At 43.5% G+C, this 18,128-nt stretch overlaps 1 protein-coding gene across 1 annotated transcript in view; it reads left to right on the top strand.

The window, feature by feature from the left end:
* The window catches only part of WIPI2 (WD repeat domain, phosphoinositide interacting 2), a 42,782-nt gene extending 25,400 nt beyond the window's left edge, over positions 1–17,382 (top strand). Inside the window, exon 12 of the mRNA XM_078381266.1 lies at positions 17,354–17,382. Coding sequence (XP_078237392.1) covers positions 17,354–17,367 — 14 coding nt within the window. The 3' untranslated portion in view covers positions 17,368–17,382. The remainder of the gene's footprint in view (positions 1–17,353) is intronic.
* The last annotated feature ends 746 nt before the right edge of the window (positions 17,383–18,128 follow it).

Raw genomic sequence — 18,128 nt, 5'->3', positions numbered from 1 at the left:
TGGGGTGGGGGAAGGCAGAGAATAAATTAAAAGGCCCGGGTAGGAATCCTCAGCGTGGATTTCAATGCCCATGCTAGACAATAAAACACAGCTTCTTCCAGATAGGTTTCCATGGCGTTATCTTCATCGATAGAACAAGGGCAGCCATTAAGCACAAGGAAAGGAAGGAACATCTCCCAGATCTTATGTCTTCCTCATGTGTTTTTCTACAACTCCCATCAACCACTGCCAACATGGAGGTGATGGTCCACCATCCACTGTAAAACGGTGCTCCAACGTTGGAGGCACGCAAGAGAAAATTGGACTACCGTCTGTCTGGTCTGCTTTGATCTGAATCCCTGTCTTGAGCATGAGGTTGGTCTTGATGGCCTTAGAGGACCCATCCAACTCGATCATCCTAGGATTCTATGAAGAATAATTTAGAGGGAGCAGCATCTGATATAAAACAGTATCTCAAGAGGTTGGGACTAATTGGTTTCTGGGACTTAACAAACTCTACTGGAATGAATTGCATATACAAGTTCAGAACTGTTGCTCCATTTGTTTCCAACGATGGTGCTCCCTATTTTTGTTGAAGCTCATGTTTAGAAGCTAGGCGTGTACATAAGCCCCTTCAACTGGGGATGGAAGTTAGCTAGGGCTTTGAAAAGTATCCCAGTTTGGCTATAATAAGTTTCATCTCTGCTAAAATCCCATCTTTCCATTACGATAAGTTTGGGCTTGTCTCAATTCGGAAACAAACAAGTAACTCTTCACAATAAGGGAAAAAATGTCCTTAATCACTGGGAATCTTCATACATACCTTTGGAAGGCGATAAGAATCTCTGACCAGCAGCAGAGCAACAGAGAAAAGTGTTTAGATCCTGTTTTAACATTTGCATTTAAGACTATTTAAATTTAAAACATAAGTCAAGGGAGCTTTGGCAGGTATAAGTGGGGGTATACTTATGGGATAATGCTGAATTTCTGGAAATTTCATATTGGAGGAGCAACTTTTGCCACCTACTTTTAGGTATCCTCTGACTTCTAGCCATTGCTTATAAATAAAAGTAAAGATTAATTCAGTGGCTTGGGCATCTGGCTGTGGAGACGTTGAGAGTTCGATTCCCCACTTTGCCTCTTTGACAGGGGCTGTGAATTCCATGATTCATTTGGATCTCTTCCAGCTCTGCTGTTCGATGATGATTACAAAAATGCTTCTAAGTGTTTCAGGGCAAGTGAGAAATCTTCCCCTCTCCCTCAGCATAGCTGTTTCCCTTCTCTTAATTGACAGCATATTTTTAAAAGCCCGAAGTTCAGGGTGTTTTTTTTTTAAGCGAAACTATCTGTAGAACTTGATTCCTCTGGCAAGCTAATTAATGTCAGCTTGTAAGAGGTCAATGAAGAGTCAGAGAAAGATTAAAATTCAAATTACCAGTGGAGCCAAGCAAAAATCACTCTGGAAAGCTGCAGGTCAACTAAAAACACAGCACCATTAAGTGTTGCTTTGTTTCATTGTGCTTTTTTTGGGGTTGGGGAGCAATTCCGTGTCAGTTAGGTGTCTTTTAATTCTGCTGGAGAAATTTCATGCATGTGTTTAAACCTCTAATTGACATCAATGGCACTTTTACTCTTCTTTGATCTATTACTCTACAGTGGTGCCTTGCTAGACGATGATAATCCGTTCCACTGAAATAGCTGTTTAGCGAAATCATTGTCTAGCGAAAAGCATTTCCCCATTGGAATGCATTGAAACCTGTTTAATGCGTTCCAATGGGGAAGAATCGTTGTCTAGCGAAGATCGGCCATAGGAAAGCCGCTTTGCAAACTGCCAATCAGCTGTTTAAATCGCTGCGAGCGCGGAGGGAGCTGTCAAAATCATCGTCTAGCGAAAATTGGTTTGCGAAGCAGGTACCAAACATTGTCCAGCGAAATTCCCCCATAGGAATCACTGTTTTGTGAATCGCTATAGCGATCGCAAAAAGTCAATGTCTAACGAAAAAACTGTCATGCGGGGTAACTGTCTAGCAAGGCACCACTGTATCTTTGGCAAGGTAAAGTCAGGTTTTGAGGGGAAATTGATGAAGTATCCATCCATCGTCATGCTCTATCCTTTTGGACATGTCCATAGCTGAAAGCATGTGATGATGACTCCATGTTGCTACCATGTTGCACTAAGTCTCCACTAAAACCTGGAAGTGATGCACTGTCCCTGTAACATCATCATCCTGAGAGTCCACTGGGAGCCAAATTGCGGCTTGAGTCACCAGTTTTGTGCAACAGAGCCCTTGGAATAACCCTGGACAACTTTTTGGCTGGTTGAAATAAACCAGGGCTAGGGAAAAATCTGTGGCTTTCTCAAGGTGGCCAGACTCTAAAGACCTAGCAGCCTCAGCCAGCAGTGCCACTGGAACAGCATGATGGGGGGGGTGTAGTGCCATAACATCTGGAGGACCCATGCAATGACATTTCAAGGTGGGCAAAATTAGTTTTCCCAACAATACAACATTATTGTGAGCATTGCCTTCTGTAGGGATTGCTCACAATAGTGTGTTTTTGGACTTCATCGGATAAACAAACCCGCTCATCCTAATGAAAGCAGAACTGGTTTACTGGTGTGAATCAAAACTGTGTGTGCATTATAGGGAGTTTAAATAGCTTGGGCTGCAATGCCAATAAGCCCAAGACAGCATCACCAATAGTGGTCTAGATCTTTGGCTGTGGAGCCAGAGGTTGGGAGTTCGATGCCTTGCTTGTGGCTGCCTGACAGGGGATGGACATGATGATCCAGAGGGTCCCTTCGAGCTCTGCAGTTCAAAGATGCTGCTTCTGCTGAGAAAAGCTGGGAGTAGCAACCCAAGAACATCTGGTGTGTTGCATTTTACTTCTCCCACACTGAACCCTCCTGCACACTGGCTGAGCCTTTCCCTTTTGAAATACCCTGGCCAGCCCAGAAACACAGTGTCCCCATGGCTGCGTGATGCCAACAGCATCAAACCGATCTGTTCCCCACCTCCTTTGTCTTTTAGAGAGATGCTGTCCTGAATAGAGGAGAGTAGAAATGGGAAGGCTTTTAAATTTTCCCGTTTGAAGCCCTCTTTCAAACATCCCTGATGGAACAGCCATTTGCATTTCAAGAGGTCAGTCTGGTGCCGATAGCTTTCAGATGCCCCTTTCGATGTGAAAGAACAGATGAAATGGGGGAAAATAAAAAGTGCAGGGATTAAAATGCAGAATCTAAGTTTACGGATATAAACAAGAGTTACACAAGAGCTGCATTAAGACCTGGGACCTCCAAACTGTTAGATCCTGGACGTCAGGAGGCTTTTGAACGGAGATATCTTTGAACCAGGACTGCAGCCCCCAAGAAAGCACCCCCCAAACAAACCATCCCTAGGCACCCCTCCATTCCCCATGCCAGGGCACAAATTTGCCCCCAGGACACAACATGCAGTGGAGGAGCTGAATTGTCTGTAAAAGGATGCTGAGTCCTCCACCCCCCAAAAAAGGTGGCTCTTTTTGAGTCCTCTTCAGAAAGGGGGCAGGTCAGATCCTGGCCCATAAGAGATTTAGGGGTTGGGGAGGGGAATACTGTATTAGCGACTGTTGAACTCCTGGAGCCAGCCTTTCTCTGGGAACTATCCATGGTTCTGAAATGTCCATCTGGTCCTGGCAGCCACTGGGGACTGTTTTTATGGGCTTAGCACCGGGAAATCTGACCTGTTTGAATTACACACAGAGATAGAATACCCTCAGACATTTGGCCCAGGGCATTCTGGGAGGCGTAGTCCCAGATATCCCTTTCTTAACCTCTGCTAATGAGTTTTGCTTAGGAGACAGAAGTATATAACAGAGGGGAGAACAAGCGCTGTTCACAGTTTTCTGCCGGCTGCATGAGATTGCAAGCATTGATGTGCATTTTTGCAAAAGAAAGTGGTGTCTCTTTTAAAATCCAAAACACTTGGCGCTTAGAAGTTTGCATTTTTGCTAGCCTCCCTCTCTTTTTATAATAATGATATCATTATCATCTTGGAACTCTGGAGGTGGAGGAGTCCAGTGTCTGTCAAGGAGGCCCAATGGGGACTCAAACTCCCAAACTCTGGCTATGCGAAGAAACACTGAAGTCGTTGAGCTATCCAGCAGTTCATTTTCTTCTTGGTTTTGTTTTGGTAATACTTCTGGCGACACCCTTGTGCTGGAGAAGTCAAAATCCTGCTCCTCAAATGCTTTGCAGAAAACCACAGTGTTAAGAATGGAATCCATCCTTTTGCTCCTCCAGGTGAACAGCTGATCAGCAGGTCTGGCTGGTTGTTGCCCCCGTGTGCTCACCAGATTTTTGTGAGGGCTTCATGAAACAGTCAAGGGATCAGCAAACAGACATATAGATGGACAATTCCTAATCCAGTCCCAGAGATTCACACAGAAATGTCTTCCTGCTGACATAGATACGAACTTCCAGTCCATGAAAGGTGACTTATTTTACTGACTTTCTATCCCAGCTTTCTCCCAACCAATGCACTCAGTAAAAATGAATTAAAAAAAAGTAATCAGAACACAAAGCACAATGAAAAGCTGAGATGCAAAACAAATGCACCCTTTAAAGCTGCTTTGATCAACTAAAAACACATTTGTTTAAAAAAAATGACCACGATAGAAAACATCCACCACCCAACAAATAAAAACCTTTCTATCTTAGCAAAACTTTCTTTTGATTCCATTACTTCTGCAATAAAAGTTGATTTTAAAAAAGTTGTGTTTCTATAAAAAGAATTTATTCCATGAAATAAACTACTCAGAGAACTGGAAAATCAATGACCTTTGCAAAAGGTTGGCTGACCACCTCCATAGTCTTGTACCCTTGGACACTCTTGACTGGGGCTGATAGATATTCATATTGCACACGGTAGCAGACAGGCTCTCCGTTCCGATGAGCTGATTCTACCCCCATGGGAAAGCCAGAATGACAGATCATTACAGTATTGTTCCCATTTTGGACCCAAGCAATCATAATTCAAAGAATTTTTAAAAAAGCAAGAAGGAAAGAGACATTGAGCAATTATAGCAAGATCAAAGACTTCCAAAGCAATAAGGAGAAGGCTTCTGCGCAGCAAACAAAACATGACCAGCCTCACATTGTACACCATGGGAGCCTTAAAAAATTGGCTCAGAACAAAATATGCTAAACATGCAGATGTATGCAATGTTTTATTCTGTTTCAATAGTCATTGATTGGGGTCGTTTCTCCTTTTTTCTTCTTCTTCGCAGTTTATCCATTTCTCCCTGATGAGTTCAGATCGCATGTTCTGCACATTTTCAAGGCTTACGAAAGGGCCACCTTATATTTACAAATATTTCAGCAGCTGTGTTAGAGACAGAGAGCCCATTCGTGGAGATAAAAAGGGAGGAAAGGTCCAAGATTTTGATGCGAGTGTGTGAGATTTGTACGTGTGTGCATGTGTGTTCAAATCAATTCTGACATGGCTACTATTTTCAGGGTTCTCTAAGTCAGTGGTCCCCAACCTCGGGCCTCCAGATGTTCTTGGACTCTGGCCAGCAGAGCTGGTGGTGGAGGCTTCTGGGAGTTGTAGTCAAAGAACATCTGGAGGCCCATGGTTGGGAACCACTGCTCTAAGTAGAGAATATGCAGAAGTGATTTCCCATTCCCTTCCTCTAGGGGGAGCCCTGGGACAGTGCAGCTTGCCCAAGGCCACCCAGGCTGGCTCTTCTGGGATGTACAGTGTGGAATTAAGCTCCCTCTGGCTCCGCAGCCACTGAGCCTATCTATCCAACCAGTGTGTGAGTTTATTAGCAAGGTTTAAGGGTTCGCATATGGTGAAGGGGTTAAAGTGTTCAGTTATTCACTTGAGTAAATCCTCTTAAAGACAACAGAGATGCAATTTCCCATGTTTGCATCAGCTAAATTCAATAGGCCCAGCAGTTCAACATCTGGAGGAGACCACACAGCTTCTGTATATTATGCAAGCACTCAGTAGGCGAAGCTTCTCCATAAAAATGGTTGGGAATCCTGAAGTTGCACACAAGGATTGCACACACCCAGTGCTTCAAACACAGCTTTTGAAAAGGCTTTGGACCTAGCGGGAAAAGCCGCTTGTCCCCCCTGTTTTCAGTCCCATTTAAAACTACTTGCATCTTACATGAAGAAATTAATAAAATTTTAGTCAATTTTTATTAAAAAAATGAATGGAAGCAAAAATGTTTACCCATCCTTAGTTTGTTGACTATCGGGTCATCCCCGAATATATTTATAGGAATTTCCTTAAAATATGTGCTGTTCTGTGTAAACACACTCAGTGTTACTATAAAAATATTTTCAAAAAACAAAACCATCAAAGCCAGACGAAAGCATAAAACATTGGCTGGTATTATATAACAGATACAAGCTTTACCAAAAATCAGTTAAATATCTGCGTAATATGTATGCCAATATTTAACCGATACTTAAGTTTTTGGTTGTCGTTGTTGTTGATGATACCACAGTTTTCTATTAAAAATAATGCTCAAGGAGACTTACAAAATGTCAAAGAATCGAAAGACATAAAGTCATACGCAAATGATATAATCACATACACCATCCTCACCAAAAAAAAGATAATAATAACGCTAAGTAAAAACCACTAAAATCTACAAAAGGTAGAAATAAAAAATAACACAGCAGGGCTGGTTACATCTCATGTGTTGGTATAAAAAGAGGTGTTTTTACTCCGTAAGACCTGGGGAAAGGAATCACAACGCAGAAGGAAGTGCATTCCATAAGCTGTGCAAGATAAGGCTCTCTCCTAGCTGTGTTCCAGGTGAACTTCCAACCTCCTTAACATGTGCAGAGTGTGATTTTTGAACAGCTTTCCAAAATACTTTAATTCATATCACCTGCTCCTGCCATGCCTTTTCTCACATGGATGTTCCTTTTTGATTATTTCAACATTCGTCTCCCTTTGTATAACACCCATTTTCGATGGTTGTTTCCCCCCCCAAAAAAAAAATCTATATAAATGAAATACTAATGAGCACAGCAGGGAAGCATTGCTTAAAAAACAGGGCAGCAACAAGAAAAAGCTCTCCTAGACTCTGAACTAAAAAAGACCTGTCAGAATAGAATAGTCCTGAAAGCTTGTTTTGTAAAGGCTTGGAGACAAGAGTTCCTTAGATATATTCTTCTACCTTGTTCCTTGCACAGTGAATTGTGCAATTAGCAGGAATCCTGGTTCCGCCCCAGATGTTCATACAGTAGCATGGGCAGCTTCACAATTTAAACACAGACAGATGTTTGTACACTTTGTGTCAGAACCTGATGGTATGGAAGTCTAGATGCAAGCCACCGGTCGTGTGTAGATCTCTCCAGAGCCACCCTCCACGCCAACACAACAAACACAAGGCCGGTTGCTGACCTATTCCGTAGTAACTGGCAGAAACCAGAATTTGGAAGTAACTACTGTATTTACAAGCACCATCATTATTCGTAACTTGTTGCTTTTCCAGGTAATCACCAAGTGGTGTCTCAAAATGAGGAAAAGCAAAAGAGTTATGGCACCTTCAGGCAGATTTATTTCCAGTGGGAATGTTCACCTGTATCTGAAGAAGTGGACGATCGTCCACGGGCAATTGTGTCAAGCTCAATCTATTAAGTCTTAAAAGGTACCACAAATATTTTCCAGTGTTTGTTCTTCATTTATTTTTGTCTTTTGTCAATGTGGCTCAGCCTCTGAGAAGAAGCTCAAGATTAGTTATAGTGTGATTTTTTTAAAATTAGCAATATTTTCTGTTGACTTTCACACGTCACTTTTTAAGGGCATTTTAAAGGAATATCCTAACAGGAAGCTTTTCAACCTTGATCTCATTCATTTCAGTCCTAAGCCACTGTTTTGTCTCTGGCTTTTTTGGGGGGGGCATCTTCAAGCTGTAATAATTTTCAAGCCATCCCATCAGAGGTAACCTTTAAAAGGTCCGAGACAGCAATTTTCATCTGTTTTTCTGGTACGTTATCCCTTTTGCAAATGAACCCATGACAATGAGGGCCAGCTGCTCTAACGCAGTGGTTCTTAACCTTTGTTACTTGGATGCTTTTGAACTGCAACTCCCAGAAACCCCAGCCAGCAAAGTTGGTGGTGAAGGCTTCTGGGAGTTGCAGTCCAAAACTCCTGAGTAACCCAAGGTTAAGAACCAGTGCTCTAAAGGAATGATGAACACAACTGATCATAGCGCTGGCTGATTCCCCCCCCCCTTTCATGGATTCCCAGTGAAACTCACTCAGGAACCCTGTCGAGAAATGCTTCCTGGGTCTCATTTTCTGGCAGCATCATAATAAAGCAGGTAGGCATTCGCCATGGTCCTCATGATCTAAAAGCAGTTCCGAGATTCCCGACACCTCGATCAGCCTGAGAGGATAGGTCTGAAATGAGTCAAAAGTCCCCACAGATGCTCAGCACAAGAAGCCAAGAGTGTCCCAAACACTAGCAGATGGGGAAGGTTAGGGTCTCCTTGAAACCTCATACCCAGGGCTCAGGACTATGGCTTTACCTTCAGAGCCCCACACACAGACTTCAGCTGCAGGCCATCCGGAGCAGTGCCCGTTGGTCTAACTGGTGAAGAGTGTCTTGCCTACAAGTAACTCTCTGCTCACAATCGTTGACTCGGTAAGTCTACGCCTGGCAGCTGAACAAGGCGGCTCTTTTGGCACCAGCGCTAAGTAGATCCTCGGCTTCCCTCCTCAAAATTCAGAAAGGGGTGGGTCTCCCCGTATCTGGAAGGGGGCACCTCAGGTGCCATCGCCCCAATAGCTCTAGAAGAGTGGATTTCAGCCCAAAAAAGCTGGCCCCAAAACAAAGCCATTAAACCTGAAAGCCGCGACAATACTTATGTTCTTGTTTTCCTTCTTTTCGGTTGTGGCTTCCCAAATGTTGTTGGACTACATGTCCCATCACTCCACCCTGGTGCCTGTGTGGCTGATGGGAGTTTGAGTCCAATGATCTTTGGAAAGGCTGGAGATTTCTCATCCTTCAAGTGCAGCTTCTGGCAGCATTGAGGGGGCTTATGAAGATCAAATGGGACTATGGCTTCAAATAATACCGTAATGATGCGTTTTCTTCATTGGCATGACGAGGGGCTGCTTTTGTGAAATTAGCTCCATTGTTTGACTCCCAGAATGGCAAACTCCCTTGTTATTCATTTATTTTTCTATGAATTTTTCTTTTTTCCCCCTTTTTGCCATCCAGTTCCGCAAGATTTGCTGTATAACAATAAGAGGCCTGCACTGTAATCATATTTTATATGCTCGACTTAATTTTTGATCTTATTTTGAATTGGGCACTGGGGTTTTTGTGTGTGTGTTTGGATGTGCATTTAATGTACGTGCCATATCAAAAGCTACCAAATATAATGGATTAAAATGCAATTGGTATTTGGCTCTGCACACGAGTTCTCGGCAACAAGGCGGTGTTTCGTAAACTTCTGCCCGGCAAAACATAGTCTCCTCTTCTGACATAAACGCGGAAGCCATCTGCTTCATTCTTACAAACAAAAAAAGTGTGGTTGGTTTGAAGATTGTTGTCTTTCTGTTTTTAAGTCTCCGCTTTGTGAGTGGAAACACCCTATAGCTAGAGAAGCCTTCCTCCTATTGGCTAGTGCCCGTGAATACAACTGAACATCGGTCTAGTCTTGGAGAAAGGAGGAGGAAAGCTGGATTTGCTTATCTGTAGAGTTGAGGGCAGCTAACACAAAACACTCATCATCCCAGAAAAGGGCTCATGTAACAAATATATATATATATCATCTTCAGACTAACTGGAAAGGAAATAAATGGCAGTCCATTATCTGGTTCACACACCACCAGAAGCCAATCCGTGGAGTCCCAAGGGGTCCTTGGACCCAGGGTTAACTCATCTTTGCCTCAGCATCTTAAAAGCTTTGGTCTTGACTAGCCTGGCTTATTATGAACTTTTCCAGGAGCTAAGATCTCCATGCTGTGGTCTCTCCTCAATTCTGTGAGGATGAACGGTTCAATGAATGGTTCTGCCATTGCTGCACTAGAGCGGGTTTCCATGGCTGAGTGGGGGATTCTAACCCAGGACTTCTAAAGCTTAATCTGCAATTTATACATTACACCACCCCTGCTGTCTTTGAGATTTCTTTTAGCTGTCAGCTAGTCTCTTTGAGGGCTAGTTTTTGCAACAGAAAAATGGGATAAAACAGTAACAGAGTAATATTCATCTTTGCCCTAAAACTAGTAGCTGCAGAAAAATAGAAAACAAAACATCTCTGTAGACAGTTTTTTAGCCACCTTGGGTCACTTCATCAGGGAAAAAGCAGCATAAATGTGAAATGAATGCATTCATTTAATTGCTGCCTCACTTTTCTCCTTGTGGGTGATTATTATTATTTGTCACAACAATAATTAAATGCATTAATCAACACATTCGTACATACATACATTCCTACCATGATCTCAAGGCTGCCCATCTCTCTTCCTCCCTACTTTCTCATCACAACACCTTTGTGAGGTAGGTCACACTGAAATCCTTCAACTGGCCCCCAAGTCACTGTTGCAGAGTTCTGAATCTTGAGCAAAATTTCTTTTTCTTATGCAGTAAAAATACAGGGATTCACAGAGTAGAATAGCTTCAGGTTCTTCACAGAGTCCACCCCCTTTTTTTCCTTAACTGGCACTTAAGGTCTCAGTAACTCACTCTGAGACATTTGTCCCTTCCTTCTTTTCTTTTGCCATCTTGAACAATCTATTAATTTATTAGCAGATGTAATAACTTTTGTGTATATTTATATATTTTTATTTATGCATCTGGAAGCCGCCTAGAGTGGTCGCAAGACCAGATGGGCGGGGTATAAATAAAATAAATAAAATAATACATAAATAAATAAATTGTAGGAGAAAGAATAAAAATGTTCCATTACCAACAGTTGTGAACAGACCAACAGCAAATAGAACAACTCTGATTCCAACAGATTAAAGAGATTAGGGGCTCTCTTTGAATTCAGAGGCGGGAGGGAATGATTGGTTAGTGCCAGACTGACTGACAGTCGCCCCAGTCTAGAAAAGCCCCCCCCCCAGCCGCAAGAACCACAGAAAGCATGTAAGACTGTAAAAACTCCAACTGCCGTCCATGTGAGCTTGATGGCTCAGGGGGGCCTAGACTTTGCAACCCCCACGTCACGCTCTAACAAGTCCACTACCACAACACACTGATTCTTATCTGTGCCTCACATATCCACATCATCTGGGAAACATGAGGACCTGATGCAGGCTTCTCCACCCCCACCCCAAACACGGAGCATATGTGCTCTCTGCTGCTCCGAGGTATCCTTCCCCCCCCCCACTGTTGCTGGCTTTTACTGGCATGCAGAGCACGGCCTTCAATGCTGAACTGTTGGGTCGCCCACTGAGCGCTCTGGAAATGCAGCGCTGTAGCCGCATTAATGAAGCCGTTTGATTTGATTTCCAAACACAACAGGCCAGGTTTTGGGTTGGCAAGATCATATCTGAGATGGTATGGTGCCTAGGAACATAGGAAGACCGGAGGGGGTGTAAAATTGTTCTTTTAGGGAGTGAGAAACACCGCACGTTGGTAAAAATGCAATCTGAGAAAAGCTAGATACTATTTTTTTTAGCTCTTTCTGTATCTTCAGAAACAGAGCAAGATGTTTTAGAGTGTGTTTTGCTCCCTTCTGGAACATTTCCAGGCGAGAGGTTCCCTACAGGGGGATTTGTTGTGAGTGTGTTGCAGAGGGAACCACAACTTTCCGGGGCCCGCAAAAAGACCTGACATATTTATTGTAACAGGCATTTTTGCAACCTATACCTCCCCACTTCATCAGGTGAGATATGGTCCTCGTGGAGATGATGTCTGGAGGAAAATGTACCGTATTGACTGAGCAAGGATGGACAGTAGCGCTGGGTCCATTGTTTTAAGAAAACAACATTTAAACAATTTAATTGGGGGAAGAAAACCACAAATTTGACTCACCACTACCTCTGAAAAAAAAAATATGTTATTCTGACTCTATTATTCATGGGCATTCAAACAGGGTATACAAAGAACTATAATACTTTGATTGCCTGTAAACAGACTCCAGGTTCTGAAATCTCACCAAGCCTCACTTGCATACTTTTGACCCCATTTGGGTAGTGTGGGCGGCATATAAATTAAATAAAATAAATAAATAAATAAATAAATAATTTTCTTCTTCTCCGGTTCTTTTCGTTCTTCCTCTTCTCCCCCTTTCTCCCAAGGAGCAAGCTGGTCTTCCTTTCAATCTCTACCCAGTAAATTTCACCACCGAGAGAGGAAGTGAATTTGAGGCCAGAAAGAGACATTAAAGATAGCCCAGGACTGGAAGAGGGAAAAGTTTTAACTAATGAAAGCATCTGAGTGCCATAGCAAGCACTCCTCTCAATTCTGGGATGATGCAAATCACCTTTGCTCTGTCACCTGCTTTCCAGTTTTAGATCAGAATTCCTTTCAGGTCTTATTTCATCAACACAGAAAGACTACTTCCCAACGTGTTTTCAGTTCTAATCACGGGCTGTCTCTAATGTCTCTCCTTCTGCCCCCCAACTCCTCTGTCCTATAATCCACCCACAGACCCCGATTCCCATCTATTTTGATTATTGCCCAGATCGATACTAGGTCAACCTCTAGATTATTTAATGAAGAATTTTCTAAAGTTGTCCTGCCCTGCAGGGTTGGAAGCACAAAATCTTCTTTGTTCCATGCATTTGCTGTGGAATGGGGGGGGGGGGAGACTTTGGAATTACCTCTGAAATCCACACATAGTGCTAAGAGAGGAGGTGACGAGGGGGGGGGGTTCTCTGTTAAAAAAAAACTCTTTTGTGCTGTTGTGCATTCATTATTACAGTGGTGCCCCGCTTGACAACGTTAATCCGTTCCGTTAAAATCGCTGTTAAGTGATATCGTCATCAAGCAAAAGAAAAAAAACCCACTGAAATGCATTGAAAACTGGTTCAATGTGTTCCAATGGGCGAAATACCTCATCGTAAAGCGAAGAGCCTCCATAGGGGAAGCCATTTTAGATTGCTGTCTTCCAGAAATAGGTCTGAAAACAGCGGGCAGCCATTTTGAAAACCTGACAATCAGCTATTTTTGATCGTCGGGAAGCGGATTTTCCCCATTGAAACATCATTTTGCGATCGCAATAGCAATCACAAAAACCTCATCGTGAAGCGATTTTGTCATCTACCGGGGTAATCGTCAAGCAGGCACCACTGTAGTTGTCCAGGTAGGGATCAGACCAGCGGCCTCATTCCCGGGAGAACGCCTCAGGTTTTGTTTATGCGCGCACACACAAAATGTCACAAGAGGGGAGCAAATTCAAAAGCAGATATTTAATGCCATCCTTCCCACTTTTCCCCGAACTCCCTATCATGCGAGTCATTTGGTCCTGGATTGCTCTTGGGAATAAAAGTTTGAATTAACCAGGAGGGAGCACAGAACAACAGTTTCTCCATTTTAAACAGCAGAGTATAATTGTAACTAGAGCGGAACCACACTGGGCCATTTTTCCCCTTTTTACACTGAGGAATAATATTAGCATTTTATGAACCTTTGATGGATCATCAAGTTCCCAGGCTCCTGCTCCACGGTTGAGGATCACGGGCTTGATCGGGTTTTGTCCTACTTGTGTTAATGAATTGCTTTGCTAGTGGGGGGGGGGGATGTTATGCAACCTCTCCGTGCGGCAGGATCGCCTCCTGCCTGCGATCATCCTACCTGCCCATCGCTGTCAGACTCCTTATATACCAGTGTTTAGAGCAATGCCATTCTTGCTACTCCCCCCAAAAAAGAGGACACGTACCCCTAAAAAAGGAGAGCACAGATTTGCATAAATGTTGCATAGGCTTGTGTAAGTGTAAGCACTATTGTTTATGTACATCCAGATGAGTCGTCTGCCTTTAAATTGGCATTCCGGGTGCTGAATCTGGATGGGCAACTTCAGTCATCTTCTTTTCCACTCCTGCAGGTGATTCGCATCTCTTCAGAGGACATTAAAGTGATGACTTTTCCTCTGAAAGTCCCTCAATTAGAAGACCACTCCTTGTAAAATAGGACCAAATGTCTGCCCTCCAGAACCTATGGAAAATATAAATTTCAAGGGTCGGAAGACAAATCCCAGGACTGATATTATCGTGCTTCATTTATTTGGCCAACTAGAACCCAAATCCCCTTAGTGTTGCAGAGACGTGATTCAAGCAGCAATTCAGGTCTGAGAAATCAGACCTCAAGAGCCCTGCTCCGCTCATGCAAATTAAGCCTGTGGCTCCCTTTGGGGAATCAATCCATCTCATATTTGGTCTTCCTCTTTCTCCACGGCCCTTCGTCTTTCCCAGCATTATCGTGTTTTCTGGAGAATCCTGCCTTCTCGTGATGTGGCCCAAAGTATACAGCCTCCGTTTCAGCGCTTGGGCCTCCAGCCCTGTGAGGGCAAAGAGATGGAAAAGCTTCCTTTGTTTTGGACTACAAATCCCAGCATCCTTTCACCAGGACACCCAGTGGCCACGCCGGCTATGGAATTCCATAAGCTGCAGCCCGGCTCCCGCACACAAAAGGAAACCTATCCACATCTCAGCCAATCTCCCCTGGAGGAAAGCCTCTCCCCACGGCTGACGATCGCAGCCTGAGAACAGAGAAGGTGGCGGTTCTCACACCCGCTGCTGAAATAACGAGGACCCCCAGCAGACCCATCCACCTCGTGCCCCCCCCCCGGCAGGAGCATTTATTGTCTGTGACAGCTGGGATCTTGGGTGGCACTTGGATTTCTGAGAACGGCAAGTGAGGATTTGAAGCGTCCACATGAAGATGGCAAACTGCACCCTTTGGGGGCTGAATATGCGAACCGTACACCCTAATTTCTCAAGCCGTTGCAGCTCAAAAGCATTCAGCATAATCTGTGACCTGGGTCTGGCATGGGCAGGGTTTGGCTCCCTGGGCCTCAAGGCTCACGGTCACCCAGCACCATGGGCTATGTTGGCTAGGGCTGATGGGGAATGTAGTCCATTAACATCTGGGAAAGCAGGTGGTCCCTGAGCCGGAGAGGCAGTTTTTTTTTCACTTTTCAACTCACTGTATGTGCTGTCCTTTCTCACTCTGACCCATCGCAGTGGCTTGGGCCTTTGGCTGCGGAGCCAAAAATTGGGAGTTCAATTCCCCACAATCCTCCTTGACAGGGGTTGGACTGGATGATCTACAGGGTCCCTTCCGGCTCTGCCGTTCCAAGATGATTGTTGTTATCTTCTAGGTGCCAAATTCTAGTTTTGATAACATTTAGTTACAGTATTTCTCTGTTCAATGCAAATGTGTGTGTGTTTTTTTTAAGGTTTACAATACATCTTGCACTAAAACCATTCATTTATTTAACAAAATTAATATGATAATTTTTACCTGGAAAATGTCATGTCTGTGTCAATTATGTCTGTTGCTTTCTTGGGATGTAGCTTGTTGCATCATCCTACAGCATAGGATACTGTACATTATGCAGCTTGCTCACACATGGGTCTGTGTGTAGGTACATGTTTAAACTAAAATGGTTTTAAAATCAGTGAATTTTTAAATATTGTTATAGCTAATAAACCAGTTTGAAATGTTCCATGTCAATTTGACATACTGGTTGTGTGTCCCTAGTCATGCACAACTAGTAGCTTATGAGGTGACCACACAGCTCGATCTCTGCATGCATATAAATATTGAAAAAGATATTGGCTTATATGTTTAATTTATTGCTTACTATTATAATTTATAGGCCCAAATCCTGTGGCACAGCTCTGCTTGAAAAAAAGGAATGGAATCATCCTCAGTGGCAGGTTGCAGCTAATTAAAGACTTCCTTTTTCAAATTTTGGGGTGTGCACAGCTCACATACAATGAGGCAAAGTCAAATGCAACCTGAGATTGAAAAGTCTTTAATCAGCATCAACCTGCCACTGAGGATGCTGTTATCTACTGTTGTACAGGCTGAGCCTGCCCAACAGGATTTTGATCTTTGTGGTTTTACTTGCATCTGTATCTCTTTTTGTTTTGTTCAATCATTTGTGGGCTGGCTCGGTTCCCTAAATCACGAGAAAGATGACAGAGAAATGGGAAGAAACAGATTTTTTCCCCCAACCCTGTTTTACAGATTTAATTATTTTAAGCCTCCGTATTTGAAATTTCAAATCAAAAGTTTCAGAGGAGTGAGGTCAGAAGGGGAGGAACCGATATTTATGCCCATGAAAACACTGTTAAAAGACTAAATGCAGGAAAAAAGAGAGATTATGTTTTAAGATACATCTTCACATACCAACCAAACATATTTCTTCAGAAATATAAGCTTTTTTTGGGGGGGGGGGGGTCCTTCTGAAGCTGAACAGCGATAATGGAGATGTTGGTTGCTGGATATTTTCCCATCAAGGTCCATGCCAGCAAAAGGAGAAATCTACAGATCTCAGCATTTATTGGCTCCTGCACCTAACCCGCTTAAATCAATGTACTCTCTCTCTCTCTCTCTCTCTCACACACACACAACCTTTTGGTGATGCATTTATTTGTCACGACGCATTATTCAATTAGGAATTTTTAACAGGCAATCGGCGGATTTGTCCTAAGTTGGGATTTAAATAGACGGGTGCTTTATGAAACTGTATTCTCTTAACTGGTTTACTCCTTTATCAGATTCCCCACCTCCTTCCCAGCTAAGCTCCTTTTTAATGCATTTAATTTTCTTTTTTTCCTTTTTCAGGTTGTCAACCTCCCCCCACTTCTCTCTCTGTCTCTCTCTGCCTTTTTTTCCCCTTCCTCGCCTGTAATTATGCAAATCCCCGGTTAGGCATTTAACAGGTTGCGTTTGTCGTGGAGGGGGGGGGCTCTCGAGTCTTTATAGAATGGAGCTTTCTTCTTCTGCCTTCCACCCAGACCTTCACTGCCAGTCCGAGAAGGCCTAATCTTGTGAGGCAGAAACCTCTATTTCAGGCCAGGTTGCCCTTCCTAGCTCCCCCCCCAATGATATTCTGTCCTCCGCCTCCGGCCTCCCCAGCTTGTCGCTGCTTTTCTTTTGGTACCCCGGCTAATGCCGCACAAAAGAGAAAAGCGCCTTGACAGCCGTACTGTAATCTTACAGATTTATTGAGGGATCTGAATGGGGGGAAACTGGTGCCAGCCCTGTCTGAATCTATTTCTCGGTTTGTCCCTCTGCTGAAGGGAGGAGAAGAGCCTCTACGCAGGTTGTATTGACAGCATGTAAAGGGGATCACGGATAGTGTGGCTTTTCCACTGAATGGAAATTGTTAAGCCGAGCCCGGCGGAGGGGGAGAAAAGCCGCGTGGAAACGAAGGAAGAAATCTCTCTCTTTTTTTGCAGGCTCTTGTTTGTGATGGACGTCCCCCAGCTTCGTCTACGTATTGCCCTCTATCATCGTCGTCGTCTTAGAACTTAGGTTGAGATAAATATGATCTGCAGATGTCAAGCTGATGTCAAAAGTTGCAGCTGCTGAGTCCAGAACTTGGATAAGTTACTTAACCTGAGCTACTAATACCATCATCCTTGCAAGGCCCGTGGTGATTCCAGGAACAACATTCCCAGGGGTTGAGGGGAACCAGCTGAAACGTTGACAACCCAGTCTACGAGTTCCTCAGGCATAAGAATTCCAGAAGTGGCGGAAAAAAAAATTAACAAATTCGGGACAGCCTGAAATCATGGACTTCACGTAGGTTTAATTGCCTTAGGGCTGAATGAAAAAAAAAAAACCACCATCTTTGTCATTAAGAGATACTGGGAAAAAAATTAACACCTCAAACTGGCTTCTTCCTCTGTGGAGTTGTTTCATTTGTGAATGTTTCACATCTCCTTCAAATTTGTGGTGTGCTTCTATCCTTTTATTGCACTCCGTTGCAAACCTCATCTGTTGCCAGTTCTCCGGGTAGCAGCTGAGGTCTTAGGAAACCAACCTGCATCTCTTGAGTTCCCAGATGATAAGATTACCATCATCTGAAATATTGCAGAGATGATCGTGACAAGATCTTACAATGAACAATGATGCAGTTCATCAAAGTGTTGAATACCTTGTCTATGGTTTCCTAACTGGGTCTCCACACCCCTTATCTTCACGTCCCTTCATGGCTAAGCCCTTCATTGA

This window comes from Pogona vitticeps, chromosome 13 (genome assembly GCF_051106095.1).
Source record: "Pogona vitticeps strain Pit_001003342236 chromosome 13, PviZW2.1, whole genome shotgun sequence".
NCBI classification, from domain to species: domain Eukaryota; kingdom Metazoa; phylum Chordata; class Lepidosauria; order Squamata; family Agamidae; genus Pogona; species Pogona vitticeps.
Note: the sequence above shows the minus strand (reverse complement) of the source record. Positions and strands in the feature narration are given on the sequence as shown.